Source organism: Metopolophium dirhodum, chromosome 5, assembly GCF_019925205.1.
Source record: "Metopolophium dirhodum isolate CAU chromosome 5, ASM1992520v1, whole genome shotgun sequence".
In the NCBI taxonomy this organism is placed as follows: domain Eukaryota; kingdom Metazoa; phylum Arthropoda; class Insecta; order Hemiptera; family Aphididae; genus Metopolophium; species Metopolophium dirhodum.
This window is the reverse complement of record NC_083564.1, coordinates 27,841,391-27,858,798: the sequence shown is the minus strand read 5'-3', so window position 1 is coordinate 27,858,798 and position 17,408 is coordinate 27,841,391. Positions and strand designations below refer to the sequence as shown.

General features: G+C 30.4%; 1 protein-coding gene across 1 annotated transcript; it reads right to left on the bottom strand.

The window, feature by feature from the left end:
- Positions 1-2,757: 2,757 nt before the first annotated feature.
- LOC132945683 (uncharacterized) lies at positions 2,758-8,501 on the bottom strand. Its single transcript, XM_061015447.1, has 5 exons — positions 7,261-8,501; positions 5,696-7,149; positions 5,267-5,593; positions 4,528-5,206; positions 2,758-2,863 (listed from the first exon to the last, which is right to left on the bottom strand). The coding sequence occupies exons 1-5, from the start codon at positions 8,499-8,501 to the stop codon at positions 2,758-2,760; spliced, it is 3,807 nt and encodes a 1,268-aa protein (XP_060871430.1).
- Between the last annotated feature and the right edge of the window lie 8,907 nt (positions 8,502-17,408).

The window sequence follows — 17,408 nt, the reverse complement described above, 5'->3', positions numbered from 1 at the left end:
TTTTCATATTGGTAGAGAATAATATTATATTTTAGAGGGATAGGTATACTATACAACAATAATAATAATATTATCGGTGCCTGCCTATTTTAAAAAGATACCTAACGTGTTATAACTTTCTTTATGATTTTTTTTTCTCTAAAAACGTGGAATATTATTATATTATAATAATGCCCACGACGATCAGTTTATATAGGTGTTTGCCAAACGGGTCGGTAAAACTTTGGCCAGCCAAAAATACGTTTTCATCGCTTTAAACGTGTTGCCATTATAATATACTTTATATACCATAATATATATTATTATGCATAAATACCCTCATATATATATTATATAAATCGAAAAAAGCCTATCGTTCGAGCGCGAACTTAATATTAAAACCAATGTTACGTTTTTACATTACCTACTTTTGTTGGTGAAAACGAAAGTCGTTCGTGTCATTTTTTAACGATACCTATATAATATATATTATTATTATGAAAAGCGATGTAATTTTGTGGGAACGATATATAAGGCATAAGTCATAACGAACAGAAATACAAAAAAATAATAATTATATTATGTTGCGTAAAATGCATTAGGTACATAAAATATAAGAAACGTACTAACGAATAATAATAATAATAATAATTGTGTTCCTGCGGTTATGCCGAAACGTCTGTATTGATAATGCAATATTGGTTAAAAATATTGTTCGTTATTTTATAACAATTGATTATAATTTTTTTTTCATAAGCTATCCCAAAGTCATGTTGTATTTTTTGGTTTAAAAATTTAAAAAATCATAAAAAAATGTATAATATATTAATATACTATACTGTAATGTTGGATAAATATTATATATGTTAAATAGCGCATTAGAACTACACTAATAAATATAAATAAATACCTACATAATAAACATGTAAATCATAAACCTATATAGTATGTATAGTTACATATTTTTTTATCCTTATATTACTCATCGATTTACATGCCGTAAATACTACAATGAAGTATACACAAGGGATGGTCTGTTTAAAATTAAACACCCCCTCCACCACCATATTGACTTGATCCGATTAGAAAATTGTGTTTTATGAACATAATGTGTTTGTTTTTATATATGTTTATAAAGTCTTGTGATTTAAAAAAGCCTCACCATAAAAAAAGTAATAAAAACCCATGTACCTTTAACGTGTCTTATAAGTCACTAACCGTAAATACCTTATAAGTTATTTAGTTATATGTATAAATTCGTGAATTGTAACGTAATATATTATAATGTACACTAACGTGAAAATTCAGATAGTACCTAAATAGGACCAAGCAGACTGCATCAAAAACGCTTAACCGCAATTAACTGTTGTAAATGAAAAGTGTCATTATGTTATTAACCGTTTGGACCACTCCGGCTCTAGTCAAAATTAAGTGCAGCTGTTTATCTGAACGAAAGTAAACTAATAAATTAATTATGTAAATAAACAATAATTACAAATAGAAAAGTCACAGAAAATACAAAAAACACGCGCTAAAGTTGATGTATTCGGTAAAACAAACCTAACTTTTCGACTCGTTAAATTTATAAATTAATTGTACAAAACTATAAAACTTTATTAGGTGCGATAGTTATCTCAGTAAATTTGTATTTTAATCTACATTATATAATATTTAAGATTAGTACCTATACATGTCTAGGGTATAGACTACGCTAAAAATCGGTGTAAATACTGATAAAAATAAGGTGTATGCCTACAAAACGTAGTAATAACATATTATTATTGTTTTAAATACTTCGCGAAAAAACATAAAAGTGTTGTCCGGCGTATAGTATATGCAAAATAGGTACACAACTGCCGTGTTCAATAATATTGTCCTCAATTACATTTTAGCTCTTCACCACTCAGTTCGTCGAAAGAATGTAGTTGCGCACACACCAAAACACGCCGAATCCAGCCGCAAAAAACTCAAATCCTCGATCCTTAGCAACTGTCATATGAGTGAAGACGTGAAGTATCTAACCACATTCTCTTGGCGAGCGGAGTGTAGCTACTTACCATTTTACTCTCCATCGGTATTGACTTATGATAAGCTAATAACAGCTAGTAATTTTATAAGAAATACTATTTGAATTAACTTACTTAGTAGTAGTTACTGTTTAATCACTTTAATATATGGGATTTATTTTTGGCAAAAATTAATACACACTATATACCTTATTACTAATATAAAAAATGTAGGTAACCACTATTTGTTGTACAATAGGTGTTGATTGTACCTCGTCATTGGGTAGGTCACTGTATAAATGCCTATTAGGCATTTTAAGTATATAGCCTTTATTTACCTGCATGGTTACAAATTATACGCCATACGGTTAGGTTAGTCCAGTACCACGGCGTGATAGGATATTTCACGAGGCAACAGCCTCACCATTAATTGGGTGGCAGTAGGTACCCCTCGGCTATAAATTATGACATGTTATGGTTTTATCATTAAATGTAGATAAAGTTTACTGGAAAATCACATTAATTTTTTATAAGCATTTGCAATTAGGATATTCGTCCTTAAATTAACATTGTCTTATAACCAATTAAGGCGAAGCAAACCCATCTAATAACCCCACCCGTCGGTTAAAAAGACGTTGGTGCAGGGATTTACTAAGCCCCTGACCCCGATGACGCACGAGGGTTCTCCTCCCTCCTCATACTAAATCATTTTGTAAATATTTTCCGTAATTGTCCTATTTGCTTATTGTACATGTGTTCGTACAAACATGATTCAGAGTGCAACTGAATGTAATTGGTGTTCGCTTAGTCTTCTTTCAAAGAAGTTTGTGTTTCCTTGTTGAGAAGTAAGTTCCATAAATGGGAACGGATTTGACGATCTGTAAAACTATAATTTACATATTTAATTAAATATTAAAATTAATCTTACTATGATCAATAAATGTACGTACTATAGGACATCACAATTCCATTAACAGTTTTTCAGCAACAAATTCAACAAATATTTTTTCACAGCTTATGCCAATTAAAGCTCTATCCCTAAAACAAAATGGGGGGGCCATTGAAACGGTAGCCCCCCCCCCCCCCCACATTGAATATTTGGATTTTTGAATGTGCCAAACGTTTGTGCATCGTTTGTGCAGAAATGTGCACCAGGTCCCGACGTTTGTGCACAAAAACTCCCAGCGCTATCCAAAAAACAAAGTGAGGGGTATTAACACGAGGGTCCCCCTTTTTTGAAATTTTAAATATTTGTCATATTAATAAATGTTGTTTACGAACCTAATAGGTTTAATAGAATTTTACTATTGCCATGTAAACGTCTAGAAATAGTAGGGCAGTAGGTTCATAATATATTATATTTAAATATTGTATTATAATAATATGAATAATATAATATTATGTTTTAAATATTCCTAGGTTATTTAAAAATTAAATACCAGCGTTTCTAAAATACAAATACAAAAATCTTAATTTAAAATATCTAAAAACATAACTACCGCTTATAAATTATAACCACAAGTTATCAATACTAACTTAAAAAAAAAAAGTTATAAATTAATATAATAATTGCTTAAGTCGTATACAACCGAACGCAACTTAACCTAATAACTATTAGTTGTTACATCTTATAATACGTATTTTTGGTATAACATTTAATTTTACACTTTTAATTTAATTCTGAATTGAAAATGTATCCCTCATACAGTTTTTTACTGTTACTAAAATAAACATTATTGTTTATATGTAATATTATACCCACTCAGCACTCAATATTTTTATAATTGGCAAGAAAACATACATTTGCATCAATAAACACATTATCTCTCTTGAATTACTGTTAGAAGCAATCATAATAAAATAAACAGCAAGTTTATAATTTAAGTTGATTTTTTTAAAAAATATTAAAAATATTATCGATTTCTTGTGTTAAATTAACAAAATTGTTTTAATACTATATTAATTAAACAAACAAATCTGAATTCTTTCAGTACACACTATACCAGTGGTCGGCAACCGGCGGCCCGCTTTAAATTCTACGACAACGACATTTAATCGAATATTATATCAAAAAAATCATATTGTATAAAATATATAATTGAACGTTTCTATCAGTCATATTTTATAATGGTAGACTAGCCGACCCGTCACAGCTTCGCCCGTGATTGGTTGTTTATTTTGCCTTCGGACCATGATTTGTAGAATTTTTTATTCAAATATTATTGTTTAATGTGATCGGCAAGTAAATATAAAAAACGGTTAATGAAAACGGATTGAAATTTTTCTAGCGTTATAAATGATAAAAATAAATACAGATAAAAAAGAAATAATTTATGGTTGATAAAGAATTTGATTGAAGTTGATGAAGAAAAAAAAAGAATTAAAATAAGAATTTTATAAGACTTCTGAGTATATGATGTTTTTTGTTATATTTCCTGTTGAAATTAAAATCATAAGATGATTCGGGTCTCCAGTTCGAGAAAATGCCACGTATAATTGCCCATGTGAAAAGCACTCTGTACGAAGATCTACGCCAACGTACTTGAATGTTTGACCTTGTGCTTTGTTTATGGTAATGGCAAAAGAAACTTTAACCGGGAATTGAAGCCGTTTGAAAGAAAACGGCAAGTCAGAGGGAATCATGGGAATTCTTGGAATAAATGCAATTTCTCCTTTCGCTGGCCCTGTAAGAATTACGGCTTCTATAATATTATTTCGCAACGATTTTATTTGTAATCTTGTACCGTTACATAAGTTCGGTGGTTGAAGATTACGTAATAATGTAATTGGAGCACCAATTTTTAATTTTAGTTTATGAGGAGGAAATCCCGAAGGAGAAAGAGAATTGAGAAATTCTTGTGGATAATGAATAGCATCATCTGTTGATGTAACTGTATCAATAGATAGATATTCACGTGAGTGTCCATCGAATTTTAGAAGGATGATATCATTAATTTCTTCTGCTGTTACATTTCTTGGAGAGATAATAGCTCTTTCACATAACCACTGATAAGATTTATTGGACAGAATAAAAATGTCAGGATAAACTGTAGAAATCAACTCTTCCACGTTATTGACCACCCGTCCAATCGTGTGATTGACAGAAATGTAACCATTTTCATTTTCTAAAGTTAAATTTCCAATTTTCAACAACTGTGCTGGAAAAATATCGTCCCCTCCGCATAAATAAACTCTCATGTTTGTTCGCAAATAAAGTTTTTCTACGTAGTTCCATATAGGGGAAGATTTTAAGCAAGCATTAACGACATCAGCTCAAGTACCTTTAGGGATTACTGGTAAGGTTTGACGGAAATCACCAGCGAAAACAAATGCTATGCCACCCATAAACTTATTATTATACCTAAGATCTTTTAATGTTCGATCAGTTGCTTCGATATGTGATCTGCGACTCATTGTACACTCATCCCACACAACGAATGAGGTTTCTTGAAGAATTTTTCCAAGAGGGCCATTTTTACGAATCGGACAAACGTATTCTGTATCAAATAATACATTTAACGGTAACTTGAAAGTCGAGTGAGCAGTTCTGCCGCCACTAAGGAGAGTTGCTGCTATACCAGATGAAGCTACTGCTAATGCAACTTTACCTGAGGATCTAATTTGAGCCAACAACAAATTAATTAGGAATGTTTTTCCTGTACCACCCGGAGCATCTAAAAAAAAAACTCTTCCTTGATGATTCATTACGCTTTCTGCATATTTTTGATCATTTACTAATTTTGGTAAATTGATTTCTACAAATTCTTGTAATCGGTTATTATCGTAAGAACGCAAAATTGAGAATTCAAAAGGATCAGATGCATTTTCATTTCGAACAGGTGAGTTCATTCCAAATTCAGTTAAATATTTTTCAGACAGACAAACAACTTTATCTTCTATTTCAATCAAACCTCTATTAAATATTTCATCAGAAAAAGTAAATTGCAAGTCATTTAATCGAGTGCGCTCTGTATGAAGAATATCTTCACAAAAATCATTTCTGAACTGTTCCCACAAAGATTGAGGTTCAGACGGTTGGCAGAAAACTATGATTATTGCGAATAATTCTCTTAATTTTGAAGGACTTTCTGAAAGAGTTGCCTCCGCTAGAGTATTTTTCCATTGCTCGTCATTTTCTAAAAGCCCAAGAGCAAAACAGGTAGCTTTAAAAGTCGCGTGAATGACTCCATCAAAGGCCTTCAAGCTTTCAAATGAAGTAGGACCTTGTACATAATTTAGTAACAATCTTAAATGGAAGCACTCACTTTGATTTGGGTGAATCGTGTAAATTCTACCAATGGCAGTGTCCATTTTTATTCCTGGCCAACCTGGAACATCTTTTCCCCGTCTTCTCTTTAACCAGCCTCTGCTATTATCCCAGGTGTAATAAGAAGGAACTTCATGATAGAACAGTGTTTTCGCAAAATCATCATGTGAACACAGTTCAAAAAATGCAGTTAGTGTCGTTTTTCTTGGATTTTCAATAACTTGATGAAGATTATTAGCATTAAAGAAAACACGCAGTCCATTTTCTAGATGAACAGCCAAGTGCTGAACTGTCGGATCTCTATCATGGATTTCAAAATTCAAAATTCTCCAAAACGCTTCAGAAGTACATATGTATCGACCATTCAAATAATTTGTAATCTCATCGTTTTTACGATTAACAGAAAAAGTAGCTCTATCTGATTCTTTATTAATATATTTACATATGTATTTTATCGCTTTAACCGAATGACAGTATTCTACGTTAATATGCGCATTAAAGCACCTAGATAGCAATGGACAATACGGTACAACCCAACGGTTGTCAACCACGATTTCTGTTTGACCACGAACTTTTAATATTGCAGTATAACCTCCATCATCTGGTGATCTCCGTCGGTAAGTCGGATAACCATCATCTCCAGTTTGAGTATCCTTGACCAATTTGTGAGGGTATTTCTTACTACATTTTCCATTATTCATACATGGCGATCTAATATTTAACTCGCCGCATGGGCCATGAATCATATTCTTGCATACTATTTCATAAAATATAGGATCTCTGTCTTTGTTTGGTATCTCGGCAGAAATAATTTTATCAATTTCATCTGGCTGAATTTTCGTTTGTAACCACAAAATAATGTGGCAGTGTGGCAAACCTCGTTTTTGCCATTCAACACTGTAAACATAACAATTTACATCTCCGAAAATATATTTATTTTTTAATACATGCATAAACTTTTTTAGTTTGAGATGAAAAACTCTAGAGATTATATCGTGTCTATCAAACGACTTTTGGTCTTGAAATAATTCATTTTTTATTTCCGGCCATTCCGGGTTGCATGTAAAAGTAATAAATAAATCTGGACGGCCAAATTTACGAACATAAGTCATGGCATCCTGATTTTTTTCATGCATGTAACGTGGGGAGCCAGTAAAAGAGGAGGGAAGAATTACTTGTTGCCCCACGTTATTAGCATTAATATTTGCATCATTGTTAACAGCATCTCGGAGGTGAACATAATCATCCGCACGTAGTTGTTTTTGATGGTTACGAATAAAGTGTAGTCTTTCAGAAATCATTTTTGCCATCATATCTACGGCGAATTGGCTGAATAATGTTTTGTAATAATGTAGATGATTTAGACTTGTTTCTCTAACCATAAACCTATAAGAATAAAATTGCATGCAGGATACAGTTTTGGTTCGATTTTGGTTATTTTCCTGTAATATATTAATGTGATAACCGTCTTCGCCTCTAGTATACATCAATGGATATTGCAGTGCATCATAAGATCTATTCAATTCGGAAACTCGACTCAAGTGTCCACTCCGACCATGCAGAACTATATCTCTGGGACCTTTATCTTCATTAACTAATAATACAGCTACTTCATCGATGGTAGGTGCATTATATTGACCTCTGTGTTCATCTTGAGGAACTCTGTCAGCATGAATAATTAATTTAAAGTTTTGCAACTCATCAAACGACCTCGACTCCAGATTAGATCTAAAGCTCTGTATGAGGTGATTATTTTCACGCAAAACTGTTTGCAATGATTCAATGAGACCTCTTTTTAAATTTGGAATCATATTTGTTCGAATAGATATTTGATCCGACTCTGACATAAAATATATTTGTAAAAATTTAGCATTATTTCCAATTTCGGGTAATAAACTACCTATTAAATGATGCACTTGACCCTGAATTTTAAAAGAGGGCATGAAGTTCCCTTCACTTATTTCGTTTGCTCCAAACGATGTCATTTGAAACAGAGTGTTATACCGTTTAGAATTATCAAAGAAATGTTTTGATAGAGGGTGAGAATTATCAATTAAACTTTTAATTAGGTCTGGAAGATCCTCAAATTGGTGTAAAACAACTTTACCGTCAGCGCAGCAAAGTCCATGGGTTTCATCTTTCCATTTTTTTGCATGGCACTTAGGACATAATATAGTCATTCGTCCAATTTGAAGCGCTCTAATATTTAAATAATCAATCTCGGATTGATAATTAAACGCTGATTTCATACTCAAAGCGTTACGTTGCTCCTGAGCATGGATTAAGGTGTCAACAATCAAAGGATCAACTTGATAATCAAACTTTTAAGTTCGGCAACCTGCAACTCAGGATCTTTTTAATCAAAGTGTCCTAATGAGTCATAAGAAAGTTAGTTAGGTAAACTTATGGTTAGTTGAAGCCAAAGAGTCAATAGGGCCTTTGCAATTCAAGATCTTTTCCTACGTATTCGGCATTGTTAACATAACTATTCTACCTTTACACTTTTTCTTCCCCCGTCTCTCACGGCTATACAGGTTCAGCCACTCTCATTCCACACATCCATATGATCGGTATTCTGTCTATCCATCTCTTCTTCAGTCTTCTCGTCCATCATTTCTCCCCTAATTAACTTTTATAACCACTCTTACTATCTCTTATCATACAGTGACCGAACCACCTAAACCTATTCTCTCTTGTTTTCACTACAATATGTACACTACTCTACACTACCCTTAATTAATTAATTTCTTATTCTATCCTCTTTTGTACCTTAACACCTTACTTAATTATTCTCATATCTGCTACTCTCACTCCACTTACCTACCCTAACCTTACATTTCTTTTTCATCTTTCCCTTTCATACACCAAACATTCTGAAATCCTTGACCTCTTTCCTTATCTTCGCCATATCACACACTTCCTATTCACTCAGTCTCTATAGTTACCTATAAGTCATCGTACTTGATTATCGGTGAAAATATTTAAATACCATTGAGAGAATCCCCTACTCAAAAGAATTACTTAAGAAAATATCATACCTGACCAATTTTCTAATTTTTATCACGACTTTATTGATAGCCGGAATAGTGTAATACCAGTATAGTTACAATACAAATAATTGAAAAGTTTCGGGCAATACATCCCCCGATCAATTAACAATAATAAAAATAAATAAACTGACTATAACTCAACGGATTTTCTTCAACAGTAACTTTTCTGATAGGAAAGTGAATCTAGTTGGTACTTTAGGGGTCAAAAGTAAAAATTTCTCTGTAGTTTTCAAAAACGAGGGGGTTGTTCTGGAAAAGTGAAATCGATAAAAAAAATTGAAATAAGATCAAAATGCATATTTTATTATTTTATAGTTTTGAATATGAAAGCTGTGAGATGATCGATATGAATTTCGTGAGTAATCTAGAGGTATTTACTAGAAAACTGAGATGAGTGTGTTGAATGAAATAAATTAAAAAATTGATTTTCACAACAATCGCTTAAAAATTAGTTTAATTCAAATAATGAGATGAACCTTATTAGATCATTTAAATTTTCCAGAACAAGCCCCCAGTTGTTGGTCGCATGCCAATTATAACCATATACTAGACCACAAATGTATAGAGACTCTATAATGCATTATCCTGCCGGTGGCCCTAGACACTGTTGGGGAAATTATATTTCTTTAGAATTAAATTACGATACGAATTATAAGTTACGTAGGTACTTGTCCAATACTTGACTATCGGAATTTAAATTAAAGAATGTGATATACCTAGGTACCAATAATATTACAATATCAAATAGTGAAATGTGAAAATTTGAAGAAAATGTCCTATAGGTATATCCTGTAAAACCCCCAAAATAAAACGTGCGTTTGCGGTGTTCTCTTAAAACCTAAATGCTTAATGCCCGTAGCACATATGCATAGAAAATTTATATTTTACATAAGACATGTTAAACTATGTGTTATGCATTATGTCTGTATATAAGTGGTGGATACATTTAACGAAAATTAAAACTATCGTGACGGAATGGAATTACGAAGAACGTATAAGACAAAAATCACCAAGTGGTAGGTATAATCTGCTATGTACTTACAAGTTACAAATCATATTAAATAACATTAATCATTTTGTATTTTCTTATTTTATTAGGTAGGTATAAAAACCTACCTTCCTACTTATAAAAGCATTGCCTAATCATTGATTTCAAATTTTAAAAATTATTCTACTATAACAATAAATTAACAGCTGTAAATAGAGTATTAAAGTATTAAATTTTTCATAATATCCTAATTTTTGTACACCTATAACAACTGGATTTTTTGAAACTACTCTACATCTGGCGGGCATATAAGTCTGACAATTAATATTTACATTAGGTCTACCGCGTCAAAAGAGTAGAAGGACAAAACTTACGTAAGTAATTATTTATTCTTCCGGCGAAACGCGTTCCCTTCGAGTATATAATATTGCCTAGTGTCTGAGTTGTGCATCTCCGCCAAGGAAAATGCAGCATTGCAGCGTACGTCTTCACATCTCCGATCCAAAAGTTGAGTCTGGAAGTTTTGAGATTAATGACATTTATAAAAATAGGCACCTAGCTTAATATGCTTAATAGCACTTAACGAAATATGTGGGTACGTATTGGAATCGCTGTTCGTCTCAAACGATTGTCATTTGCCATAGATTATTTATAATTATAACCTAACCGTCCCAATCATAGAATATATATATATGGTCCTAACCGATGGATGATGGATATTTTTACATTATCTTCAAAAAAACATTTATTTGTTTCTACTAGGCGCAAATGCGGTAAATTGAATTCAAATTTATAATATAGATAACGGTTTTTTTACTTGGTAACCATTTATTTATTACTTGGTTTATAAACAAATTCTAATTGATATAAAATAGTAATTATATAAAAATAGTTTTATTGATCCCAATATTTAAAAATAATGTTTCAAAAAAGATAATAAAAAAATTTAAGAAATACCTATTAATTAATATGTATTACCTAAATAACAAAATAACTAAATAAATTCGTGTTTTTTTAAACATGTTCACGTCCCCCCCCCACCTTACGAAATTGTGTCACTCCTCCTTAGAGTGGTGCGCCCCTTAGGTTAAAAGCCCTTGAAATAGTGCATGTTAAAAAATCAGCCATATCCCCCACCCCTTGACAAAATCATTTGACTCATTTAGCTACTTTATGAATTAAGAACGATACATTGAACGTACAAAACTGTACCTACCTACATAATAGTTATCAACCTATTAACCCATCAATAATATTATATTTTTTATTGTGTACACTAATCGATTGATATATACAAAATAACGTTAAGTTATAAATAGGACGTGGATTTAAATGCATTAAAAATAAGAAAAATGCCTTAAAAATACGATTTAATGCACTTATATTACAAAGCTTAATAAAATTGCCAGAAAAATTAAAAGTCCAATTTAAACGAATATAAAATAGAATTTAGATAAGTGTATAGGTAGTGTATTCGTTATATTTTGAGTTTCATTATAGCACATCAGTCGATCAGATGCTATTTAATATTTTAAAATAAAAAAATTCGACAGTAATTCCATATATTGACAAGTGTTGTTTTCTATAACTGAAGACTGAAGTTATAGTATCGAACATAATGGGTACGTAAAAAAATAGAAATATAAGAAAAAAAATTACCTTTATTTAATTGTATTTAAAATAAATTACTTTAATCCCAATATTATTTATTAGTCAACGATATCTTTGCTCAGAATCGTTTTTCGTTTGTTCGTTTTGTATTTTAATAATTTATACGTGGATATATTATTATTACTAATAATTATAGTAGTTGTGTTTGTTTTATTTCATTAATTTATTTAGTACTATACCAATAAATTATATATTAATTAATAATTTTTAAAACATTGTGTTCAAAAACATTTAAAAAAATGTGATTTTAATTAGAGTCTTGTAATGTACCTACCTATATTTAAAAAATAAATAAATATAATAATAACTGTTGAACTTTTAGGGACATAATAGGTAACACATTCGTGTATGTAGTATCACACTATTTATATAGGTATATTTATATACCTATACGAGTATATGAGTAGGTATATTATTCATAAGTGCGCACACGTCAGGATAGGCAGTTGACCATTCCGTGAATATACTTTTATGTGTACATGGTTATACATCCCTAATCCCTATGATATAGAATATAGATATTAGGTGAACAATAGAAGTTAAGTATATGACACTAAATTAATAGTTACCTATAACTTATAACGTTGTATTTGGAAAAAAAATTACCAGTTATTAATTAAAATTGTGTCTTATGACTATTATCAGTTATAAGTCATAACATATATTTCTATAAATTAAACCAAAATATTTATATATTTATATTAATTACCCTGTATAGGTATGCACCTATTAATTATAATTATTCTACAAACAGGGACTGGAAAAACGACGACGGCGTTTATATCTCGCGTATTTTATACATTTCTACTCCGGAACTAAAATATGCGCCTACAACACCAAGTACATAGCACATTTTTCGTGACATTAAATATTTGTTTTAAGTCTTAAAAGTAAATTTAAGCCCCAAAAGAATATAAGAACAAACTTACTTTAATTATCGACTCCTTCGGCGGAATCCGTGACGTGTGTGAACTGCGACGCCCATGAGGAAACGCTCCAGAATACAGCCAGAACTTAGAATATTGTGATTTATGAAAAATAAAATTATACGAAACGCAGTAAGTTTTTTGCTCATATCTTCTTTGCTTATTGAAATTTTAGAACTTTTAATCGACTGTGTCTTCTGCAACGACTTTGAGATTTGCCATAGATTAAAAAAATAAATGATAGATATTATACTATAGGTGCGTCAATATGATGAATCCACGGATATAATATAATGCAACTTTTTATATCAAAGAGTTCTGTGTTAAGGACCAATTTGTTCATTGAAATTTGATATGACAATAAACCAAAATAGTTTATAATTTTGAATTTGAATTATAATAATATGATATAGGTATTATTTAAATTATTAATTTAATTATTGATTAAGGGGGTGAATAGATATAAGAAGCACAAGAATATTTTTATAAGAGCATATTGTATTTTATGAATTATTAAATAAAAATGTGGTTACTGGATTTTAGAGTTAACATAAAGCCATAAACGTATACAGTAAATTCATAAAATATTATAATACCAACTATATTTTTACAATGATGTGTGTTTTTTTTTTTTAATATTTTTAATTATTTTTTCTTGTGGTCTGTGTAAACGATAAGTATTCGTAATAAAGATTCAATTTTCATATATTATAATATTATATTATAGGCACTCAGTATGTAATCATATGTTTATTTTTAATTTAATTTAATTGTAGGTATTTAGTAAATAATAATAGGTATACGAAATTGTGTTTTCGAATAGCAATTTATTGTTTGTATTAATACCTACACCATAATAGAGAACTAAAATTTTGTAAATGATGTACAAATGTATTTTTGGTGTTTTAAGGCTGCTGTAAGATCAATTTATGAGAATCCTTGCATTAAATTGTTAGGACTATGTTTTGATTTGTGCAATTTTTTTTAAGCATAATACGTTTTGAAAACGTCCAGAAAAGAGTTTGTTTTAAGACTGTCTGTCTTGATAACAACTAATTTAATTTAGAGTGTATTGTTATATTATATTATAACGAAATTAATAATTATAGTAAAATATATAATTGCAAGACATTTAATACCTATATCTATAGCCATTTAGGGGTATAAACTACACTAAAAAAGGTGTAAGTATGCTAATAAAATATATGAGGTGTATAATGTATTTATGTATATAAAAATATAAAATATAAAGATTAATAACATTTTATTGTTTTAAATATTACGCGCAAACCTAAGGTGATACCCGGCGTATAGTATAACATGCAAAAAGGTGCGTATTAAACTTGACGTGGTGAAATGAAGACGGTCTCGCGTATTTTATACATTGCGCTATTGGGATTAAGCTTATAAATGCTTCTACGTCACCTAGTTAACAGATTGTCCGTGGCAATAAATATTTAATTTAGGTCTAAAAAGTAAATGTAAAATAGTAGGTAATAATATGAAATTATGAAAACAAACTTACTCGTAAACATCTACTCTTCCGGTGAAACGTAGCTAGAGTGCCGCCATCGCCGAAGAAACAGCTATCTTCATCCATCTTTTCATCTAATTTTCATCTTTCCATCTAATCATCTCACTCCGATGAGCTGAAACTTGAAAGTATCGAAATATTTTATGAAAATAACCTGATCAAACGAAGTTTGCGAGTTTGTGTTAAAACTTACATTATAATATATACGGTTTAACGAACTGTCCGTTTATATTTGTGGCCTATTATTTTTTTGTTCACTGAAATCAAAATATACAATATATTATATTTATAATACAATAGTATTTCTGAAACTATTAGGATTATTGTTAACCGTCGCCGACGAATTTCGACAATTGACGATTGCCATATATATTATAAAATATATTATGCCATAGATATTATAAAATATATTATTTACTATGATAAATCCAAAGAACTTATATATTATTATATAAGTACTCAGTAAACCTATACGGTATATTTATAAATCGTATGTTCTTTTTCAGAAATCTTTGTGATCTGCAATGCACCTATTCTGGTTTTCTATTTCAATTATAGTTCGCATGCCAAATTTAACTATACAAACTGGTCCGTAAGTTTATAGATATTCTAATACATTCTCCCGCCAGTGCCAATAGACAAAGTGTTTGAGAAGTTATATTTTTTTGGTACCTAATTAATTTACAATATGAATTATTATAAGTTACCTATGTAGGTACTTGTCCAAAACTCGACTACCTGCAAATCATTGGTATTTATGGTATAGCATTACGAAGTTCACGGTTTTCGGTGTTTTACACACCTGTACAACGCTTAAAGTTTACCGAGCTTAAGTATTACAAATTAATTTTTTTTTTAATCTAGGTAAATCAACGTTTTAAAATTGATGATGCAAAAATAATTCTGACACCCACCCATGGTGGTTTTACATAACAAGTCGAGGGATGATTTTGATTTTAATTGTTCGAGCAAGCGCAGTGTGGTACACCGGGTACATATGAAAATACCAAAAATTTCAATTAGTTATAATATACATATAACTTAAAAATAAGACTGACCGCCAAGTTCAGACTTCCCTGTCGTTTTCAGTTAAAAACTAATGATTTCCGGCAATTATTTTTTGCAATATCGTTCTTAATTCGTTGTTACTTGTAATATATACATTATACATATGCCTATTTTAAAAATATTATTCGTGGGTAATTGAAACGTCTAAAATATATTATCATATACAAATACGATAGTAAACAAATAATAATAATTCAACTTAACCGGCTACGGTATTAATAATATTTAATAATATCAATATAAATATAGTATACAATATCCTAGGCTGACAAATCGTCTCCACTTAAAATCGTTTTTCGTATACTATGATATTATATCATTGAATTCAAATGTAACACTATCCATAACAGTCACCCACTTGTACCCTACTGTTCAGCAGAGTCACTTCCAATTTTTTTTTTTTAGATTCTGAGGGAAGCGATAAATGTATTGATTTTACAATGATGTGTGTTTTTTTTTTATTTTTTTTTTTGTGTCTGTCATCACCTTTTAGGACAGTAAAAGTGCTTGAATTTTCTTTAACAGTAACTTTTCTATTAGGAAAGTGAATCTAGTTGGTACTATGGGGGGTCAAAAGTAAAATTTTCCCAGTAGTTTTCAAAAGCGACGTGAAAAACAAAGGAAAAACGGGAATTTTTTACGCAAAGTCCGTTTTCGAGAAAATCGATTTTGGTTTTTGGTGCAACTCTAAAACAAATGACCGTAGGTACATTAAATTTTCACTGAATGCTTATATTAGCATTTTCTATACACCATAACATTTTCCAAATATTTAGACTTATTTTGAGCTATTTACGGACATTTTCAGTTTTATTTTAGTTTTTTTTCTATAAATATCAATAAAATGTTATTTGTTGGTTAAAAAAGCTTGAAAATTTAATAGAAGGCTTGTATTAAATAACGTCTAACAAATTCTGAAAGTTATCCAACAATGTCCAACAATCCACTAACAAATTTGATCGATGTCTGCTAATGTTGCTCTGCCAAGTTCACAAGGGTCAATAATTTACAAATATTATACCATTAATTAAATAATAACTTTTGAAGCATTGTGTTAAAGTAAACAAGAGATAAATAGGATTACAATGCATTACAATTATGTAATGTACCTTTATGTAAAAAATAAACAAAAATAATAATAATCGTAACACCCATGTTCATGTTTAACACTAATAAAATTGGTACACGAGTATATAATTATAGGTATATAAAGTTTTCTTATAATGATAAATCAGTCATTGACAAATAGGTTTATTCACAAACAGCGGCGTGTATCATAAAAAAATTGGCGTTGCTCAAAGAATTTTAGGTGACCTACCCCTCATAATACTGTTATACCGACCTATACAATTTCCTATTGATCTTCTATCAATACCCACCCACCCATATTTAAGGTGTTGCCTGAGCAACACTTGGACTGAGTTGGACCCTATGTTACACGCCACTGTGTGTTACAGATTGTAAATTTTCTATTTAAATAATAAAAAAAAAATTAACACTGTTAAAATTTTCAAAATATATTGTCGCCTTTTGAGCTAATACCTTTTTTTTCCCCGTTCAAAAACCGGAAACGGGTGGGAACTGTTTATCACAATACTGCAGTCACCCGGCCCCGTAGCATTTATTCACCAACAATTAATTATTAGTTATACGTATGTGGGGGCCTCTAACCACCTGAAAAACTGGCTGAAGGCCTGTGCTAATACCTATAGACGTTTTAAATTAAATTTTTTTTTAGTTTATTTCTATAAAACTTTTTTTATTGCGGCAAAAAGCTTAAAAAATGTATTACAAGGTTCCTCATAAGTTGTTTTTTTAGCAATTAAAAAATATTAAAGATACATATAGGCATGATTTTTTTAAATGAATTCCAATGACATAAATCAACGAAATGAGAGGGCACGTTTAAAATATATAGT